A 22,230-nucleotide genomic window follows, 5' to 3' on the forward strand; every position below is an offset into this window, starting at 1 on the left:
ATTCGAATAAGAATTTGGGCCTCAAACTGCAACTTCCATACAAGTCGGCTATGTTTGCGAAGAGGCCGGGCCAGCACTGTAGCTGGAACGGCACTGTTCCAGCTACAGTGCCAGCAGCCTTTTCTGACTTTTTGCTCTCTTTTTTTTTTTTTTTTTTTTTTTTTTAATAAAGCAAAATATTAAAAAAAAAAGAGAAAAAAAAAAAGAAAAAATGAGGAGAAAGGGGTGGTGTTCCAGTCACCCCTTGGCCAAAATGGGGTGGCCGGACCACCCCATTTTTGGCCAAGGGGGTGGCTGGAGCCACCCCTGGCCGATCTGGGGGTGGTTCAACCACCCCCATGGCCAAGGGGGTGGTCCGGCCACCCCCTTGGCCAAAAAAAAAAAAAAAAAAATGCGGACTGGGTGCATTTGGGGTGGCCGGACCACCCCCAAGGGGCTGGGGGTGGTTTCGGCCACCCCATACCGGCCGTATGGGGTGGCCGAAACCACCCCCAGCCCCTTGGGGGTGGTCCGGCCACCCCAAATGCACCCAGTCCGCATTTTTTTTTTTTTTTTTTGGCCAAGGGGGTGGCCGGACCACCCCCAAGGGGCTGGGGGTGGTTTCGGCCACCCCATACCGGCCATATGGGGTGGCCGAAACCACCCCCAGCCCCTTGGGGGTGGTCCGGCCACCCCAAATGCACCCAGTCCGCTTTTTTTTTTTTTTTTTTTTTGGCCAAGGGGGTGGCCGGACCACCCCCTTGGCCATGGGGGTGGTTGAACCACCCCCAGATCGGCCAGGGGTGGCTCCAGCCACCCCCTTGGCCAAAAATGGGGTGGTCCGGCCACCCCATTTTGGCCAAGGGGTGGCTGGAACACCACCCCTTTCTCCTCATTTTTTCTTTTTTTTTTCTCTTTTTTTTTTAGTATTTTGCTTTATTAAAAAAAAAAAAAAAAAAAAAGAGCAAAAAGTCAGAAAAGGCTGCTGGCACTGTAGCTGGAACAGTGCCGTTCCAGCTACAGTGCTGGCCCGGCCTCTTCGCAAACATAGCCGTCTCTTTTTTTTGTTCTTTTTTTAATTTTAAAATAATAAAAAAACACTTTATCCTTGAGTTAACCAACTTGAGATACAGTACTTGATCAGTACTCACATTTAGCTTCAGAATAAACTATTATTTGAACAAGAATTCATGACCCAAACTGCAACTAGAAGTTAAGTTTGCTTAACAGACATACTCAACAAAACAGACCCCGATACAGCCTTAAAATCACATCAATGCCAACTTCCACCTCCTTTCCTTTACTTGGTTGCTGGTGGTGCATCTAGCTTCTTTTGTTCTGTTTTACGGAATAGATCCTGCAATTTGAAATATATGAAGATAAAAGAATTGATACTGAACACTATCTCCCAAATCAAATTCAGCAGGAGTAAAGCATCATCCAGCATAAATAACGGTACAACAAATAAAATGAGCAGGTAGGTAAACTGTGCATAAACAGCCATTCCAGTTCAAATGCAAAGGGAACACATTTCGAAGATTGTTAAAACGTTTGTAAGAGGTCATCGCAAATGATTCCTGACAGAAGGAAACGGAAAGTACTTACCATTTGAATGTGGTATCTTTGTCCCTAATTCATCTTTCAGAGTTCTCTCACGGTTGTTAGCTGAAAAAAGTTCGCTTTTTTTGATATATTTTCAATCTAATTCAAAAATCAAAATCTGTGAAATAGTGAGTTCGATAGGCTAACAATGACCTCAGTTAGGTGTGACAAGGTAAGAAAAAGTAGAATAGAAAAGAGAGGAAGAGAGAGACAGCGATTTAAATCTTGGAATTCAAGAAACAACCATAAAGTTGAGCGCCTGAGCCAGATGTAACTAGCTGACTTTTTTTTGGACAAGGAAAGTACTATGTCCAAATAGAAATCTGTACAACCACACGGGCATACCCAAGACAACCAAATTACAAGAGCAACCGGAAGGAATTATAACGACTCCTATCCAACACTACAAAAGAAGAAACAACCATAACTAGCTGACTTCATTATTCATAGTAAGGAAACTACAACATGCTCATAGTTTTAATTTCTTCCAACTTTCTGAGGTTTTCCAACAACCAACAGAGCATATGAGGCTCCATTTGCTTCCATGGAAGCCAAAAGTTTGCAAAACAAATGTGGTCGGCAAGCCAAACAAGATTGGTCACTAATTTGTCATTCTAATAGAAACGTTGGCAAGCCTTATAATCAAGAAGATCTTAGAACAGAAAAAAGGACATGGTTAGGATGCACAGCCTGTCTCCAAATTAAAAAGGTAACACCCTAAACATATGAAACAAAGGTCACTTTCTATTGTTTCCAAACCGGTGCTCCTATCAAGAAAATACCTATCCTTTACAAAATCCAATACTCTTAAGCACCAAAGGAAATTCAAAAAACTTTTCCAACGCATTTTTTCATCCTATGTTTGTGAGGAAACCAAAATGACATGGTATAGCTTATAATTCAACTAAACTACAATATCCATTTACAAAGTCGTGCACAAATTTGAATACATTAAGAGCTCACTAGATCCTACCAATCCCTGGAGCTTCTTCATCTATGTAGATAAATTAGATGCAACAATTGTTTTTTAGGGAAATACAAAGAGCCCAACTCATTTTTTGCATAATCATCAAAATTAACACCAAAAAATGATCGAATAAGATATTCAAGTTCATCATAGCAAGATGCAAATAGTCTGGTCATCGTCAGGAAAAAATACTCTAGTGCTACTCCATAAAAGTGTGAAGCTTTTACATTTCCAATGACCCAAACACTGAAAATCAAACAATCCAACCCTAATTTTTCTTTTCCTCTCGATCAAAAATTTCGGCACTCGTCGAATAAACGGTACTAAATTTTAAAACCCTAATTTTCTAATCAACACTTGTAATCCCGATCTAACCCAGTAATAGCAGAACCTCAGGCACACACACCAATTTATAGAATCAAGCAAAAACTCAAAAATCTGAAAAACAAGCAGAAACATAAGATTTACACTAAAAAATAAAAAGTGATAGAGCATTTACTTTCTCGATGAAGAGGATGTCGGCAACGACCACAGCGCCGACTATGCCGCCGAAAATTGCAGCAGGACCAGTAAGAAGACTCCATTTCCTGTAGATCATCTTGTTCTTCTACTTGTTCTTTGCGATTTCTCTTATTCTGAGATTTGTGTGTGTACGGTTCGTTCAGGTATTCTTTTGTTTCTTAAAAAATCCTGGAACGAATAATTAATTAATTAAACGACGTAAAAGGGCCAAAGGCCCAACGTAAGATTTGGGCTTTTCTTGCTGGATAGCATGAAAACTCTTCGGCCCATCTAAGACAAGTGATGAATGGAGTCGCTCTAGAGTTTAACCCTTAACGACTGCTCTCCTTTTACAATCACTCTCTTTTTATTTTATTTTTCTTGGGGTCTAATTATATAATAAATCTCATAGTTTGAGTCTAATTGGAAAATTTCATCAATAATAAGTTCAAAATATAAGAAGTTTGAGATTTAAAGGGGTTGCGGATTATCCTATTTCATTATTTATAACGGATTTTTCATAATATTGTAACATGATGAATGAGTCGGTCGCACAACAAATCCTAAATCGAAAGAACCTGCAGATATGGAGATGTCGTTTACTTATGGTCTATGAATGAGTTAAGAAATCCAAAACTTACTGTTTGGCTTAATATTTATAATCGCCAAATCTTAGTGTTTTTATCCATCTCAAGGATTTTCCAGAAGTAATGAACTTTCTGTATCTTTCAAAAATTAGCTTTTCTATTTTAGAGAGTTGTCCTGTGTACTGCTAATGTACAGTATTGGGTTGTTCCCATTTCAAAAGAAATGCTATGAATCTGGAAACCCAAGAGACAAATTATATCATTCTATGTATCCTGAAGAGGAATTTTTATTAAGCAAATTTCACGAAAAAGAAGAAATTAAGAAATTAAGCTGATTCTAGTGATTCTTCCACTGGAGCACCAACTCAGAAAGAGATTTTGTGGAAGAACCGTCTTTACTTAAGGCCTTAACGGCAGCTTCCTTAAAGCGGTTCATCTGGTCGCGAATCCTTGTCCCTTCTTCCCCTTCCATGAGAGCCTTCACAAGCTTCGCTATCTCCATCCGCCCCACCAGCCCATTTTCATTTCTTTCTGGTCTGAGCGCTACCTTCAGAACCTCGGTTAACGAGACCGCGTTCAACTTCTGCTCCGCATAGAGAGGCCAAGCTATCAAAGGCACGCCATTCACTGATTCACAACGCTCTCGAGGATCGAATTCCAGCCGCAGTGAGTTATGAACCCACCCGTCGAGCCATGGCTAAGGACCTCGATTTGTGGTGCCCAGGATGGCACCACTAAACCTCGCCCTTTGGTCCTCTCCAAAAACCCTTTCGGTAGGAAATTGAAAGGGTCTTCGTGACTCTGGGCGCTGAAAAATGAGGCGCTGACGGATCCATCATCTGGGCTTCTCACAACCCACAAGAATTTTTGCCCGCTCATTTCCAATCCCAGAGCTAATTCATTCAACTGAGCATACGACAGAGTTCCGCCACTCCCAAATGAAACAAACAAAACAGATCCGCGTGGCTGAGCATCCAACCATCGCAAACACTCTGACCCACCAACCCCACTACTCGAACCGATTTGTACAAGTGGTCCGATCGGGTATACCGGCGGTTCACTGGCGTCTGGCAAGGCTTGTATACACTCTGCTTCTAACTCCACGAAGCTATTCAACACGATTCCCGCTGCTAAACTGCAACGTTTTGAATGGTGAACGAACAACTTGTACGCATCATTCTTCCGGTCTTGTAAAGGTTCCGGAAAGTCTCGTCCGTGGACAGGGGAGTCCACGCATCCTGGCAATCTAACCGGTTCAGGCATGTCTCTGTATTCGCAGGAAACCGCCTCGTCGAGGCTTGGCAAGTAAAAGAACAGCGATACGGCAACAGCCATTGTCGGGAAAAATAGGTAGGAAGAAATGTCGAATTCCTTTGCGACATCAAAAGCATCGGTGCCAAATAAATCAACAACCAATCCCACAAGCCTAGTAGTTGAGACTAACGAGTTGAGCGCATCCCGTATAGAAGAAAGAGAACGAGTGACAGACAGAAAGATTTTGATTTCTTGCTTTACGCCATGTGCAGGTAAGTCGTCGAAGCTAACTGGGGAAAGAAAGATGTGGGTTATGGTAATGGGGAGGGATTGAAGGAGTTCCAACTGAGCTTTAGGGGGAGGGCCGAAGCTGGGAAGGATCAAGGTGACGGTGAAGTCATGGTGGAGAAGGAGGCGTTTGGCAAATTCAACGAGTGGGATGAGATGACCCATCCCTGGACTCGATATCATGGCTATGTGGGGTGTTTGTGTTTCTTCCATTGTTGAGAATTGTCTTTCTTTGGTGGAAGCTTTGATTTTAATTTGCTTTGGTTGAACGGTCCGTGGTAGCTAACAGCCAACTCTTTGCTCCATTATGGCTATTTTATTTTTATTTTTCGTGTGAAATCTAATTGTTTAGTCCGCGGTACGCCGGTTGCTAAAGAAACCAACACGTTTGTGGACAAGGATGGACTGGAGAGCTCCTAAGGGTATCAACCCGCCACGTGGTGCAGTAAGAAATTAATATTATTTTATTATTTTGATTTTTACAAATAAATAAATCTTTTTTTTAAAAAAAAAAGGTGGCTGACCACCCTATGTTGGCCATAAGAGGTGGCCAACCACCACATTTTTGGACATGGGAGTGGCGTCGCCACCCCCATGGGCTGGTTGGGGGTGGCTTCGCCCTTGGGGGTGGTTCAGCCACTCCCAAGGGCCAAATCAAAAAAATAAAAAAATTTGATTTAGCCCTTAAAGGTGGCTTCGGCAACCCTCAACCGGCCCATGGGGGTGGCCGATCCACCCCCAAAGGCCACCGCTTGGCCTTTGGGGGTGGATCGGCCACTCCCATGGGCCAGTTGGTCCCATGGCCCTTGGGGTGGTTTGGCCACCTCTATGGGCCAAATCAAATTTTTTATTTTTTTTATTTGGCCCTTGGAAGTGGCCGAACCACCACCAAGGGCCATGGCCACCCCCATGCCCCAAAATGTGGTGGCTGGCCTCCCCCTGTGGCCAACATGGGGTGGTCAGCCACTTTTTTTTTTAATATATATTTGTTTTTAATTTTTTATTATTTTATTATTTATTTATTTTAAAAAGTAAAATAATAAAATAGTATTATTTTTTTAATGCACAATGTGGTGGGTTGATGGCCTTAGGATCTCTAAGGAGAGATCCTAGCCATCAACTGGATAATCTCTAATTCAAAATGGACTGATGTCCCACGTTTGTGATAGAAAGTAATAAATGCTACACTCACCAAATTGTTTTTTAAAAAGTTAATTTTCAAGGGACGTGACATTATTCTTATTCTATAAGATGATAAAATGTATTTTAAAGTAATAGATTTCATAGACACATTATTTGAAAATTAATTTTTTGAAATAAAATTTAATTTGTAAGTAGAGCTGGGCAAAAACCCCCCCAACCCGTAGACCCGACCTGGCCCGTCCCTCCCCGCCCCGCCCCGTGCGGGTTTAGTGTTTATTTTCGCTGGTTCGGGTTGGGAATATCCAACCCGTGCGGGGCGGGGCGGGTTTTGGGTTTACTAATATTTCTTATGCGGGTACTCGCCCCGACCCGCACTTCAGGTTATAAAACACAAAAAAGAAACCCAAGAGACCCTCAGACCCATAACCCATTCGATTTTGGCCTTTCTTCCCTTTCACTTTCACCCAGCAGTGAGCACTCAACTGGTTCTCAACACAGCCGCACTGCACGGAGTGAGGGATCGAAGCAGCTGAGTGCCGAAGTGAGGGATCGAGAGGTTCTCAGCGCCGAAGTGAGAGATCGAGAGGTTCTCAACACAGCCGCACCGCACGGAGTGAGAGATTGAGAGGCGAGAGCGAGAGATCCAGAGGCGAGACTCGAGAAATCGTTTAAACCGCGCGGATCTGAATAAAAAAATGAAGGAAAAATCGTTTCTCTTCGATCTGAATCACCTCTGCTGCTTTTCTGAGCCGCCGGAGACGAGTTTCCGGTGAGTTCTTCCCCCAGAGCTCTTCCCCCTGCGCCACTTTTCATGTTTTGGCATTTTTTCTTCTTTTTTTAAGTTCCTCTTATAGCATCGTAGTAAACCTGACCCAACCCGCAAACCCGCACCTATTTAACCCGCACCGCAAACACCCAACCCTCGCGAATCTTGAATATTGGGCTCGGGTGGCGGGTTGGAAAATCCTAAACCCACAAGGTGCGGGGTGGGTGGGAAAAACCCGGATACCCGACCCGTGCCCAGCCCTATTTGTAAGTAAAGTGTTCTCCATATAAGTATCATTATCTCTCAAATTATATATACTCGTATAACGTATAAATATAATTACTTATTTCAAAAGTTTAAATCGATTAAAAAATATATTAATTAATTATTTAATCAACATTTTTCTCGTCATTGACTTTTTGAAATACAAATACAAAATTCAAATAACATTTAATCTCCATAAATATTGTGACGTCTAAAATATATTAATTAATTATTTAATCAACATTTTTCCCGTCATTGACTTTTTGAAATACAAATACAAAATTCAAATAACATTTAATCTCCAGCAATATTGTGACGTCTCAGATTGCCTGAGCATGAAAAATATGACGTATTTATATGGAATATACTCTCTCTAAATGGTATGAAGTCATTTGGGGGTAAACCCAATAATAAACCGTGTAGGCACTTAGCCCAAAGTGGACAATATCATATCACTTAAAGCAGAGGTGTTACATATGGTATCAGAGTCATAGCCCAGCCTGAGATGGGGGAAGCATGCACAAGCTTATGAGAGTTGTCAGCGAGGACGTTGGGTCCTAAGAGGAGGTGATTGTGGCATCCTATATTATCTGGGCATAAATAAGATGATGTGTTTATATGAAATATACTCTCTCTAAATAGTATAAGGCCTTTTGGGGGTAAACTAAATAATAAAACTGTGCGAACTTGACCCAAAACGAACAATATCATACCACTTAAAATAAGAGTCTTACAAACATTGTTGGCTATAAGGGCGGCTCATGCAGGGCTTAGGCCAATTAGGAGGTGGCCTAAGGCCCACAATTAATAATTATGTAATAAATATTTTTTTTTAAAAAAAAAAAAAATTAAGCTCTAATAGGGTAAAAACTTCTTCCATAAATATTTATTGCTTTAACATTATGGTAAAAAAAACAAAAATCTATAATTAAGGCCCACAATTATGATAAAAGTAATTAAAAGTCTCATTATTCACATTCTTTGAAAGTCTCACACTTGTGCACTTTTTTGAAAACCTCTTTTTACGGATCAAGATCTCTTACAATTTTTTTAATATTGTAGATTTTTAAATTACGTAATTAGATAATTTTTAGGCATCGAAACACTTGAAAAATACTACCTATTAAAAATGTGGCATGTTATCAAGGTAACAAAAAAGATTTTTTTTTTTTTTCTCTCTCAAAATGATTCATCTTTACTTTTGTAGCTGTGCTTATTTTTTATAAAATTAAAAGAAAATTTGTGGCTCAAAGTTTTTTTACAACATAGAAAGGAAGAATTATATAAAAATATACTCAATTCTCAACCGTATCATAACATATTTTTAATATGTGACCATTTTCAAGTGTTTCGATGCCTAAAAAAGGTTAACATTATGTAATTTAAGAATTTACTATTTCTTTAAAATTGTAGGGTGCCTAATTTTTTTCCCCTCATCCATTTAAATGCTTAGAAGAATATGAAAAGTCTTCAAAGTGCATAAATTCTAATTATTTGAAATTTGGATTGTGCATTACAGATATAATTTTACAAATAGAAAAAAGTGCTATAATTGACAGTAAATTATTAAAAAAAAAAAGAAAAAAAAAAGGCTTAATTATTCTCCAAATGCATGTGATTGGAATAAACAAAAAGAAAGAAGCTTTGACAAAAATGACCAGTTGTCTTTAGCTTGACAATTACACATTAATCGAGTTCGGTAAGCCTTAATATTGTACTTTTTGGTAGATGCAGCTACCTGCACGGCTGACGGCATGCAGTAAGAAATCTCGCACCCGTACGGCGAGAGAATTGCTACACTTTTTTAATTTATTATTCAAAAGTTGCTTTTTAAATATTACCTTACAATTTTATGAAATTTATTATTTTAAAAAATATGTTATCATTTTATTAGATTGTGATACATTATTAAAATATTAATTTTAAAAAAAATAAAAAAAATATAACATATGTGATTAAATATAGGATAATACCTCCTAAATAATTAATAAATATGAGAGGATATACTTGATAAAAGTAATATAACTATTGTGTTTTTAAGAGACATTTATGACCATTCTCTCATTATTTTATTTTTTAAAAATTATTATTGAATATGTGGGGTTCATATGTAAGACTCACATGAGCTGACAGATCAAATAGTAATTTTGAAAAGTAAAAAGACGGAAAAAAGACCATGGGAGCTCATGGTCCCATTTAGAGCTCTATGATTTCGATGTTTTTTCTCAACGAATTGAATGAAAGTTTATTCTTGGATTAAAAAAAAGAGACTCAATTAGTGATCTCATCATTAGGTGCTCAAGATTATGATCTAATCTTGATGTGGCTAATAGGAGATTTATTGCGGTGGCTGCTGTTGTGATTAGTAATTCCATGGAGAACATTATTCAGGCAGCTACTCTGAAGCTCCCCTCCACGAATGTCCTTCTTGGTGAAGCCTTCGCAGCCCTCTTAGGCTCCCAAGTGGCTGCCTTCATTGGTTCTAGCAATTTCTTCCTGGAGGAAGATGCTATTTTGATGATTTCAGCTATTAATAGTCATCTTCTTTTTCTTTTCTTTTTTCCTTTTTTTTTTCTTGGAACTTTACTAATTTTATTTTTGATATTAGCCTAGTTTTAGTATCTTTTCAAAGTTGGAATGCTTTGAAAGTTTTTCAATGTACCAACTTTAAAACACATGTTTTAGATCAATGGCCCGCTTCTCATCTTATATTCGAAAGCATTCTCATAAGATCTCTTATTATTTATTCTATTTGAATCAATAATATGGAAAATATCCTCCTATATATGTAATTTTTTTTCCCCCTTTTCAATTAGAAGAAAAAAATGACTACAAGTAAACCGGAGCGAGTAAACCATCACTAAAAAAAATGTCATAAAAGTAATATAACCATTGTTTTGTTTTGTTTTGTTTTGTTTTTTAGAAAAAAAAAAAAAAATCAAACAAGCTATCTTTCCCAAGTAAATAACTAGATTCTCTTTATTTTTAGGCGTCTCTTCCCACCTTTTCAATTAGAAAAAAAAAAAAAAAATAATCACAAATGTGCCAAAATATGATACTTAATCTACTCTAGCTTTCTTGTGGTTGACACATACACATCGGGTATTTGAGCACTCTACATCGTACTCTTCCTTCTATTTGAAAGAGGGGGGAAATGGTGAATTTGCGGTTTAGGCTCTATTTGTTGTAGAGTAAAATAATTTTTGTAAAGTATTTTGAATATTTTTCAGTATTTATACTATGAAAAATAATAGTTAATCGAAAACATTTTTTATTTGATCGAAAATGTTTATTTAATTTTTGTAAAATATTTTCTCTTTTTTAAAACCATAAATCATTTTTCGAATTTGAACTTCTCATTTTCAAATCGTCAAACTTTGGCGGACCTCCGCCAAACTACGGTTGGAATTCAAATTTTTATGTTAATTATATATATATATATATATATATATATGTTGTGAATACAAATTAATTTTTGTAGGTTAATATGATTGAATGAAAATATAGAAGATATTTGTAATTTTTTGTACACGCCAATCATAAAACATTTTCACTAAAAGTGATTTCCGTTAAAACATTTTGGGGAAAAAACAAAAAACTTGTGACATTCCTTAACTAGGCATAGGTTAAACCTTAGAATAGCCCAATACGTTGGGCTTAGAGTGTGCAAGCCCAACCTAACCGGTCTCTTATTCCATCGGTACGTAGAGGAGACATCATTCATGACTTCTTTAGACAATATTATAATATTTTCTTAATTAAATTAGCTTACATCCGGATAATCTTTTGGTTGATTGTATGAAAAGTAGATAATAATTATCTTATTTTATTATTAAATAATTTATTATGAAGATCATAGAATTTTAAGATAAAAATTTATAATTTTCTAATAAGTTATTTAATCTTTTAATTAACTATTTTGGGTTATCTAATTTCAGCTCTATGAGAAATCATCGAAGGGGAGAGCTAGTGTGATATATAGGTAGAAGTTCTATTCTCGTTTCTTAAGCTGAAAAGTTGGAAGAGATCTACCTGACACGTGTGTTGAATCTAATGGTGAGGTTAGCCATGATGAATCTTTACTTCTTTAGTGACGCCCAAGAGATCAAACGGAGTTTTCAATCATCCATCATCCAAACTTCATTAAATAAAAATTCAAGTTTATTGCCTTAGTTTGATTACGACCCATTATCTAATTAATATTCATATACGATATCTTTTTATTATCATTGCCTCTTTGGTCATCATTCGAGATGTCAAACGTTGACTATGACTCTTAATCTTTATTTATGTATTTTTTTCTTGCGTCATGCTTTCGTCATAAAAGTGTCATTCGATCTTGTTCGGATTGTTTCATTATGCACGGATTGCTACGTCTGCAAACGTCCCTAAAGATTAACTAAGAGTGCATAATTTTGCGGGTATGCATGTGTAGGTAGGTTAAGGATACAGCTCTAATTAATTTTATATTAATTTGATCTCATTTTTATTGAGATTTCCGTATGGACCGTATCATTTTAAAGTATGACAGTGTTCCCCCAAATTTGGGATTTGAAGACAATGACGCGTCTGGCCGTCAGCTAAAGGATTCCTTAATTATAGCCGGCTGGAAGACAACTTAGGTATTTCGACTTTCCGCTATATATATATATATATATATATATATATTAACGAATTATCTCTTCATTATTGATATAACAATTAAATGGAGTAAAATGCTCCCTACAATGCTAAAGATATAATTTAGAATCCTCACAACTCAAACATTATTTATGGCATATACAATATCCATAGATAATATAAGACAATATCTGTTAAAAGTTATAATCTCAATCAATTTCAAATCTACAGCAAATTCCGATGAATCACGTCTTTATCTGCTGTCAGGTCCTTCATTCCCTTGTTTTTTTTTTTTTTTTTTTATCTCCGCTACTAGTACTTTTATCAATCACAATTCCCTTCTATGCCTTTACTATAATGATAATTTTTCGTTATACTTGATAACTCATCAGTTATCGGTCCATGGTTTACAAAGAACAATAAGAAAACAAAAGACCGACAAAAAACTAATTTTGTTATTTTTAAAATTCGTGAAAACAAAACCTAAACAAATGAATAAAACTTTACCCCATAGATCGCTATTAAAAGCAGATCTAGAGATAATACATTCTTATATAAAAACAACGAAAACACAATAACAAAAACTCAACACACCCTCACGCGCCACCGTTGGCCAACCACACGCAGCCAAAAAACACCCCGAGAACCATTGACATACGCGCTCTAATCAATCTATGGTGGAGGCAGGAAAATTGAGGGGGAAGGGAGAACAGAAAGGGGGTGGGGACGAGGGAGTCGTAACTCCCTCCCCCCACTGTACTATGCTCTCTCTCTCTCTTTGTGATAGGAAGAGATTTTCATATGCAATAACATTTCTATTGAACTCACTTTTTTTATTTTTATAATTTGAAGAACTATTTTTATAAATCAATCCTTGTATGTATTGATCTAAAGATTGGCTAGTACTACCATACCAACATCGTTTGATAATTATGGGAGAAAAAAAATGTAATTTTTAGCATTCTTCTTCTTTCTTTTCTTTTTTCTTTTTAAAGAAAAAATGTTGGTTATGACTGTAGTAATATTGTAGGATAAAATTATAGTTCCTATCATTACTTTTTTTAAAAAAATATATAAAAAATGCTTAACAATCCACTAATCCACTTTGATTTAGGCTCTTTGACAAAGGTGACATCTATAAGGAATCATATCGAGCAACTCTTCAAGGAGTAGGTCGTTGTGTTCGCCATGGAGTGGAGGAGGAGCGTCTGATAGTAGGATGCATGACCGCTAGATTTTGGAGGAGGTGCAAATTACTGTGGTTAAATTGTGGAACTGTCCTTTTAAAGTAGTAGTACAGATGTAGCTAATATTTTTTTTAAGTTATTAGAGTAAAGGGTGGCCCATGGCCTCCTCCAATCAACCACCCAAACTTTTTTTTTTTTTTTTTTTTAATGATAATTATATAATATTCTTTTCATGTCAATTATTATTATTATTATTATTTATTTGAGGACAAAAATGCTAGATGTCTTAAATTTAAAATTTTTGTAGACTCAAGTATTAAATTGAAAAAAAAAAAGAAAAAAAAAAGACAAGAATATTATAGATTATTTCCACAACAAAATATGGTGATTAATAACGCCTTTTTTGAGAAATCCTTTTTGGAAGTTGGAACACATACAGTTGGCATATTTATATGTACAAAATCGTCTGGAATCAATGTAAAGGGGACCCACTATATATACTTTAAAAGAGTTTCAAATAATTATCTCTTCAAAATGATATGTGGACTCAATTTAAGAGGAAAATGGAAAAAGAAAACAAAACAGCCTTCAAATATCTTTGCCCAAGAGGGAAAAGGCAAAAATACAGTTACAAGACAATAATCACTTTTATTTGTCACAAATCCTTCACTTATTAACCCACTTGTAAGATTTCGTTGCTTCTTTCGGATCATATACAGTTATCACGTTCTATAAATACAAAAGCTCATATCCTTGTGAAAATGACGTACACTAACGACCTCATGTGGAAGGAATTTTAAAGCTGCTGAGGGACCAAAACAAAAGATAAAAAAGATAAAGCATATAATCTCTTTAAAACACGTGTCTGGATTTAGGGGTAATAAGTAACTAATTAAAGCACTTGCGGTGAATATTGTACGTTTGAATAAAAGGAGTAAAAACATTCTCAACACTTCGACCAAGTGAAAACAAAACTGAAAAAGATATATATATATATATATATATATATATATATATATATATATATATAAGGGTAAATATCTTATAAATCTTAGAGTTAATGTGCCAAAACAGAAAACTCCTAAATTTTATTTATTTATTTTTTATTTTTATTATTTGGGTCAATCCAAAAGGCAAAGTAACATTTTTCCCCAAATGTTTAACGTTCGTCAATCCCAATTAAACACATTGTTTTGTCACATTAGTATATTAATTTTTTATTAATTTAATTTCAAAATTAAATCTAAAAAAAAAATTAGTATGCTTACGTGACAGAAAGGTGTGTTTCGTTGGGACTGACGGGTGTTAAACATTTGGGGAAAAATGTAATGGTAGGAGTTAATTTGCCTTTTTGATTAACCTATGGACTAAAAATTCGAGGAAAAAAAAAAATTAGAGAGTTTTTTATTTTGGCGCGTTGACTCATGGATTTATAAGATATATACCCTAAAAAAAATTATTTCCTTTTATCTCTGGCATAAAATGAAAAATTAAAGAAAGAACCAAAAAATAAAAAACCAAAAGTTTCACTAATCACTCATTGAAAAATAAAAATAATTAATCACTATAGGTTGTTATTGTTATCTAATTGCGATGCATCAGCGATTTTCATATATTGGATTTATTAATAGCTAGGTTGAAGATGTCCTCGGTAGAGATAACATCAAAAATATATTGGAGAACTTCCTCTAAGAAGACCTGTTCCTCGCTAAGATTGAGTGCATCTTTCGTAAGATGATGGGCCGCCTCATTGACACTACGCTTGACATGAGAAACCGTCTACTATTAGAGATTGCATAGTACTCCACGAGCCTCCTCAATCAAATGACCATATTTATTCAAGTTCGTATCTTTCTTGCAAAGAGCGTGCGCCACTTGAAGTGCATAGCCTTCCAACTCGCTCTCTATTAAGTAGGATCATTTTCATTTAAAACAAGGAGATATTCATTATTTTATAACCTAAATTTTATTTATTCTATTTAACATTGTATATAATTGTCATATTATTCAAAAAATTTAAATGACCTGACAACATATTCACTGTATAATAACATTATATCATTAAATCTATAAAAATTTAATATGAATTAAAATGAATCATCACCATTTAATTTGAAATATAAAAATCCGATTTCCTTTTCTCGTTTCCTTGTTAAGGCATATTTATTAATATCATAAATTCACAAAACTTCTTGTTTTGGGGTTTGCCTGTTTAAGAGTTAAGTAAGTGCCAAAAACTAAAAGCAACGAAAAAAGAAACAAAGAGACATGGTGTCATGATTGTCACGTTATTGGTTCCCTCAGCGTTATTTTACGAGAAAAAAGTGTTTGAGAAGAAAACCGAAACAATTGGAAAAATAAGGAAAGAAATAAATATAAGCATCCAAAGCGAAGGAGATAAACTATAATTTTATGATTGTTCAATTTAATATATTGTTACATTATTCAAAAAAATTAAATAATGTGATCTAAATCTTCTTCTCATGATTGTCACGTTATTAGTCTCTATTAACTAAAATCCTTTTCATTTTTTAAAAAATGGAGATAAATAATTATTTTATGATTTAAATTTTATTTATTTATTTATTTTTCCTACAATAACGTAAGGGAGAGGAGACAACTACAACATATAAAAAAGTCTTTCAAAAAAAAAAAAAAACACATAAAAAAGATGGATAGCCAACAATAAACTCAATTACAACCATAACAATGCAGAAAAAACATAAAACAAAAGGGAATTGACCAAATGAATGACCTAACCCTATAGATTATCGACACAAATGCTAAAAAAAAAAAATGGTCGCCTATGAGGGCAGTTTGAGAAGGCGAACCATAAACAAATATGCCCGAACAATAACCACTCCAATGAAAGGAGCATTGATGGTGGTCAGATCGAAGCCTCTATCAGAAGGTACCATCATGGTGGTGGAGGGGTACCTTGCAAAGAGACATGATTTTGTTGTTTTTAATAGTATATATGATTGTTGAGTGATGATATTACGCACGCCAGTGTGAGTGCACAGCGCCTCACGTTGGTGTGCCAGTGTAATCAATATTTTTTTAATATTTTTCTGGTTACTGTTCACGCTAGCATGACACACTGTGCACTCATGCTGACGTGCGTAATATCACTACTCATGATTGTTAGATAATTTAAAATTTTCCGAAAAACCATCTTTAGCCCTTGGGCTTTGAGTGATGATATGCAGAATGCCAGGCGTGCTCACGCCTGGCTGATTTAATATCTTAAAATAATAAAATAAAATATTTTATTATTTTAATTATTAAAAAAAAAAAAAAAGGCCAGGCGTGCATGAATAGTCATGCACGCCTGACGTTCTGCATATCATCACTCTTGGGCTTTTATTTGATTTAAATTTAGTCTAGAATTTTTCAATTTTAAGAATACAATCATGAGGTTTTGCTTAATTAGTTTAAAATATGTAACTCTATCACTTAACTATAAACGTAAACGTTAACGATTTGTCATCTATCATATGTATCATTTGACACGTCATGAACACCCAAATACAATGCCGTAAAACCCCAATAACAAAATATTTGGTTCCTTTGACAATAAAAATAGTCACCGGATGACCTTGTAAAAATAAAAAAAGATTTTCATTATCGCATCTTTCCAATTATATCATAGTCCATAACAATTTACTAAATAACACCCATCTTTATTAATATCACAAATTCACAAAAAATAAAAAATAAAAAAATAAAGAGTTATGTAACTGCCAAAAAAAGAAAAAACAAAACAGGCATGGCGTCATGATTGTCACGTTATTGGTTCCCTTACCAAAAGCGTTTGAGATGAAAAAGAAAAAAAGAAAAGGATATAGCATCCAAAGACCAAACCAAAGCGTGCGAGAAATCAGAAATGGCTAGGACTATTGATAACATAAGGCTTACGTTAGAAATGACGTCATCACCCCCACATAACATTACAAGCATCATGCCCATGCCAATCTCCCTCTAGAAATTACCGTCTCAGTTCCAGATCCTCCCCCCCCCATATTCTTTGTACCCCACACAAGAACTAGACAAACACCCCCCCGTAGACAATTCCACGAACCTAAATTAATCAACCAAACACCTCCCAATTGGCCTCCCCACACAAACCCTCTATATAAATCGCCACATCTTTCCGAACTTTATGCTCCACTCCCCATACAAGTGAATTTTTAGATAAAGAAGAAAAGCCATAGCTGCCATGGAACAACCGCAAGGATCCCACGTGGCTATTCTGCCGAGTCCCGGGATGGGACACCTCATCCCACTCGTTGAGTTCGCCAAGCGACTCGTCCACCACCACAGCTTTATCAACGTCACCTTCATCGTCCCCGTCGATGGGCCTCCCTCCAAGGCCCAGAAGTCCGTCCTAGACGCCCTCCCCAGTTCCATGAATTACATCTTTCTCCCGCCAGTCAACCTCGACGATGTCCCCGAGGGCACCATGATTGAACCCATAATTTCTCTCACGGTGGTTCGCTCTCTTCCTTCCCTGCGCGACTCGCTGAAGTCGTTGATTGAGAGGACAAAGGTCGCGGCCTTGGTTGTTGATCTATTTGGAACCGACGCGTTTGATGTTGCCAGAGAATTTAATGTCTCGCCGTACATTTTCTTTCCCTCGACAGCCATGGCTCTGTCTTTGTTCCTTTATTTGCCAAAGCTCGACCAAATGGTTTCTTGCGAGTACAGAGACCATCCTGAGCCGCTGAAAATTCCTGGGTGTATTCCAATGCACGGTAAAGATCTGCTTGACCCGGTTCAAGACCGGAAAAACGAGGCCTACAAGTGTGTGCTTCACCACGCGAAACGCTACCGTTTGGCGGAGGGAATCATGGTGAATAGCTTCATGGAGTTGGAGCCAGGAGCTGTACAAAATCTGCAAGCAGAAGAAGCGGGTAAGCCACCCGTTTACCCTGTCGGGCCGCTTGTGAATATTGGTTCGAGCGGCAAGGTTGATGGGTCCGAGTGTTTGAAGTGGTTGGATGAGCAGCCACATGGGTCTGTTTTATTTATCTCGTTTGGGAGCGGTGGCAGCCTGTCTTATGATCAGATTACCGAGTTGGCTTTGGGATTGGAAATGAGCGAGCAGAGATTCTTGTGGGTTGTGAGGCCCCCAAACGATAAGGTTGCCAATGCAACCTTTTTTAGTCATGTCCAAAATCAAAAAGACCCTTTTGATTTCTTACCAAAAGGGTTTTTGGAAAGGACCAAAGGGCGGGGCGTGGTGCTGCCATCGTGGGCACCCCAGGCCCAAATCCTGAGCCATGGTTCAACCGGCGGGTTCCTAACCCACTGCGGCTGGAACTCCGTCCTCGAGAGCGTTGTGAACGGCGTACCGCTAATTGCTTGGCCGCTGTACGCGGAGCAAAAAATGAACGCCGTTATGCTGACGGAGGACATAAAAGTGGCGGTAAGAGCAAAGGCAAACGAAAATGGGCTGGTCGGACGAGAGGAGATTCTCAAAGTCACCAAGGCTCTCATGGAAGGTGAAGATGGGAAGAAGCTGCGGAGCCGCATGAAGGAGCTGAAGGACGCCGCCGCAAGAGTCCTGAGCGAAGACGGCTCCTCCACAAAGGCGCTGTCGGAGCTGGCCCTCAAGTGGAAGAGCAAAAAGTAACTTTGTTTGTGTATGGTCAAGAGCACATGATTAATGTATAATACTGTGTTGTATGAATTACACGTGCTTTGCATACGACAATCACTTTCTATGTTTTCCTCTTGCTTATAATATGAAGTAGTTGAGAAATGAGAAGGTTGTGGCCACGGGGCATTTCGTACAGGAGCAACATGTTGTTGAGCCAAAAGGGGATGGACCCAACTGCTTTGAAATATCGTTACCTCATAATAATGCAGTGAGAAGGAAGTAGGTGGCTGGCATTGACGTTACAAGATTTAATTCTCTAAAAACTAATTAAATAGAAAAGAAACGGAAATTAATAATGGCGCCCCCCCCCCCTCCCCCCTCCCCACCCTTATCCCAATTAGATTTCCTAGAACAGTTTTTAAGTGTGATATGCTGTCAAAGTTGACCATAATTTATAATCTAGAAGCATAGACTCCCACATATATCTTTTTTATAAGTAATGCTACGTATTTTATTTTTTTTATGTAAATACTTAAAAAAAAAAAAATGTAGAAGTATGAGCGTGAAAGTGATTGTAACATTATTATTATTATTATTATTTTAAAACATCATAGACTCCCATTTGGTAGTTGATAAGTGGTCCTTGCTAATTCATGACGGACAATTAACATCAACAGCATAAAAAGAACCCACAACAATTTCACATGAACAGAAATTTCATGTGAGACATGGCTTTTTTTAATAACATTAATAAAAGTTTTTCACATGTTTAAATGACATTATTGAATTACGTCCTTTCCAACTTAGACAATACGACATGATATTAAGAACAAGTACCCAAAAAAAAAAACTCAGCGCTCCAACCTGGCCAGCCAAGGATGCATGTGTTTTTCAATGAAATAATTGAAGTAATTAATTATTAAACTGATAATACCCTCTCTTTTTTTATGCCTTGGCGGCAGAAGACTAATAATATAAATAAAAAAAACACAAATAAAAGATGAGGAAGAGGAATAGAACTCAATTCTGACCCAAACTAACTTTTGAAGGGAGAAAACGAGGAATTTGGGAATGTTTGTCCCACCAAAGTGTGGATGAAATTCTTCTTTTATGTTAACCAAAAAGGTAAGGAGGCACTGCCACGGGGTCGTGAAAATAGCCACTGGAATGTGACATCTAACTACCCAATTTGGAGCCATGTAACTTTACAATAGTAACGCCCAAATTCCAAATTCTCTTTTTTATAGCAATGCTATTTTGCTAATTATTTTATAATTAAGATGACGTGATAATAATAATTAGTTTTTAAATTAATAACTAATTTTTACTATCACGTTATTTCAAATGCAGCAGTTTAAGAAATATATTTTTTTTTTCCAACCTCTCATTTGCATGGAAAGAGTTCAAGAATATATTCAATTGAGCGACATGTGAATCGTTTGTGTGACACAGCTCTTTGCATGCACATTTCACTTCTACCAACGTGTTTTGCATTGAAGAAATGTCATATATAACTCCCTCATGGCGGTGTCACGTTTTGTTTAGAGCATTTCTAGCAGAAATTGTCATTTTAACTATTAGAAATACTTATGTTTTTTTTTAAAAAAAGAATTTAGCTATTAATTTTTTACTACATATTCTAATATAATATTTATTTTAACTCTTTATTTCAATTAAATGTTATTTTATTATTTTTAGGAAGAAAGGGAAAAAGAGAGAAAAGATAAAAAAATTAAAATATATATATATAATAAAATATTACTTAAAAGTTACTACAACTTTAACAAATTGTTGAAAATTTTTTATTTTACGAGGTCTGGTGGAGCATGAAAAGAACATATAATAGCTAAATTTAACTCAAAACACCTATTTAAAAGCCATGAGGGAGATGCTATCCTTAATTTTAATTCCACACTACAAAATAATTAAGGCAACAAAATTGATACGACAATTAAGAAAATTGAATAAACCAAAATTTTGTTTTATTATTTTATCAATAATAAATTGCCGAGTCAATTTGTAAATAATTTTGTTGTAAATGTTATAATATTCCTAACACCAAAAAATATAGTAAACTTTATAACATGTTGAGTGAAATTTTTATTTATGTTATGTGACGACTGGAGTTTTATTGAATGGATGAGGATGAAGGAAAATATTTTTATTAACCATATACTGTCCAACTTGGATGAGGGGTCATTATCCTTGACCTTTTAAGGCATAGGTTCCAGCCTTTTCCGTCCACTCAAACTTCAATAATTTTAGTGTAGCCTGTAATAGTTCCACATGGACATTGGCCTGTACCATCACCATCAGTAGACAACTTTTCTCCCTCCACCACAAAGTGGTGGATAATTTCAACCCAATAATAAGGTTCAAAAAATAAAATAATATCCTCGAAGTACAGCAATAGCCAATAAGCATAAGATAATCATAATTATTTACCAATAATTATGTTTAAATCCGCACGTAATTATTTACCAAAAAATAAAATAATATCCTTGAAGTACAGCAATAGCCAATAAGCATAAGATAATCATAATTATTTACCAATAATTATGTTTAAATCCGCACGTAATTATTTACCAAAAAATAAAATAATATCCTTGAAGTACAGCAATAGCCAATAAGCATAAGATAATCATAATTATTTACCAATAATTACGTGCGGATTTATGTTTAAATAGCCAATAGGATATCGTAGAGGACTGTGTCAACAAGTCCACACTTTAGTGTCTCCCAAAAGCTGCCCATCTCGGCAAGGGCAACACAGTATGGGATTTAATTATAGGGTTAAATACTAAATTAGTCCCTAGGGTTTCACAACTTTATTTTTTTCCTCCTGGGTTTTCATTTTTATCACAGGAGGTCCCTGTGGTTTTGATAAGTGACCAAATTAGTCCATCCGTTAGTTGACCGTTAGTTGACCGTTAAACTGGACATGTGGACCAATCAGACGTCGACACGTGGCACATATATTAATTTTTTTTTTTAATTTTTTTTAATTAAAAAAAATGTTTTTTTTTTTAAAAAAACATTAAAAAAATATATTAAAAAAAAAAAAAAAAAAAAAAAGAAAAATCGGAAAAAACTGGGGGTGGCTCTCGGCCACCCCCTTGGCAATTTGGGGGTGGCTCGGCCACCCCCTTTGGCCATGGGGGTGGCCAGGCCACCCCCATCTGGCCGGATGGGGGTGGCCGAGCCACCCCCTGGGCACCAGGGGGTGGCCGAGCCACCCCCTTGGGCCCCAAGGGGGTGGCCGAAACCACCCCCGGTTCCCACTGGGGGTGGCTCGGCCACCCCCATCCGGCCAGATGGGGGTGGCCTGGCCACCCCCATGGCCAAAGGGGGTGGCCGAGCCACCCCCAAATTGCCAAGGGGGTGGCTCGGCCACCCCCAGTTTTTTCCGATTTTTCTTTTTTTTTTTTTTTTTTTTTTTAATATATTTTTTTTAATTTTTTTTTTTTAAA

The 22,230-nt window shown here is 36.6% G+C and overlaps 2 protein-coding genes across 2 annotated transcripts; one reads left to right on the top strand and one right to left on the bottom strand.

Annotated features, from left to right (window-relative positions):
- Positions 1 to 3,875: 3,875 nt before the first annotated feature.
- On the bottom strand, positions 3,876 to 5,466 carry LOC132187351 (hydroquinone glucosyltransferase). The gene is given in 2 exon segments (XM_059601640.2): positions 3,876 to 4,264; positions 4,267 to 5,466. Coding segments are annotated over 2 exon segments (1,416 nt in total). The 5' UTR covers positions 5,392 to 5,466; the 3' UTR covers positions 3,876 to 3,973.
- Positions 5,467 to 17,212: 11,746 nt separating this feature from the next.
- LOC132188221 (hydroquinone glucosyltransferase) lies at positions 17,213 to 18,955 on the top strand. Its single transcript, XM_059602630.2, has one exon. The coding sequence runs from the start codon at positions 17,378 to 17,380 to the stop codon at positions 18,791 to 18,793; it is 1,416 nt and encodes a 471-aa protein (XP_059458613.2). The 5' UTR covers positions 17,213 to 17,377; the 3' UTR covers positions 18,794 to 18,955.
- The last annotated feature ends 3,275 nt before the right edge of the window (positions 18,956 to 22,230 follow it).

Source organism: Corylus avellana, chromosome 6 (assembly GCF_965113065.1).
Source record: "Corylus avellana chromosome 6, dhCorAvel1.hap1.2, whole genome shotgun sequence".
Lineage (NCBI taxonomy): Eukaryota > Viridiplantae > Streptophyta > Magnoliopsida > Fagales > Betulaceae > Corylus > Corylus avellana.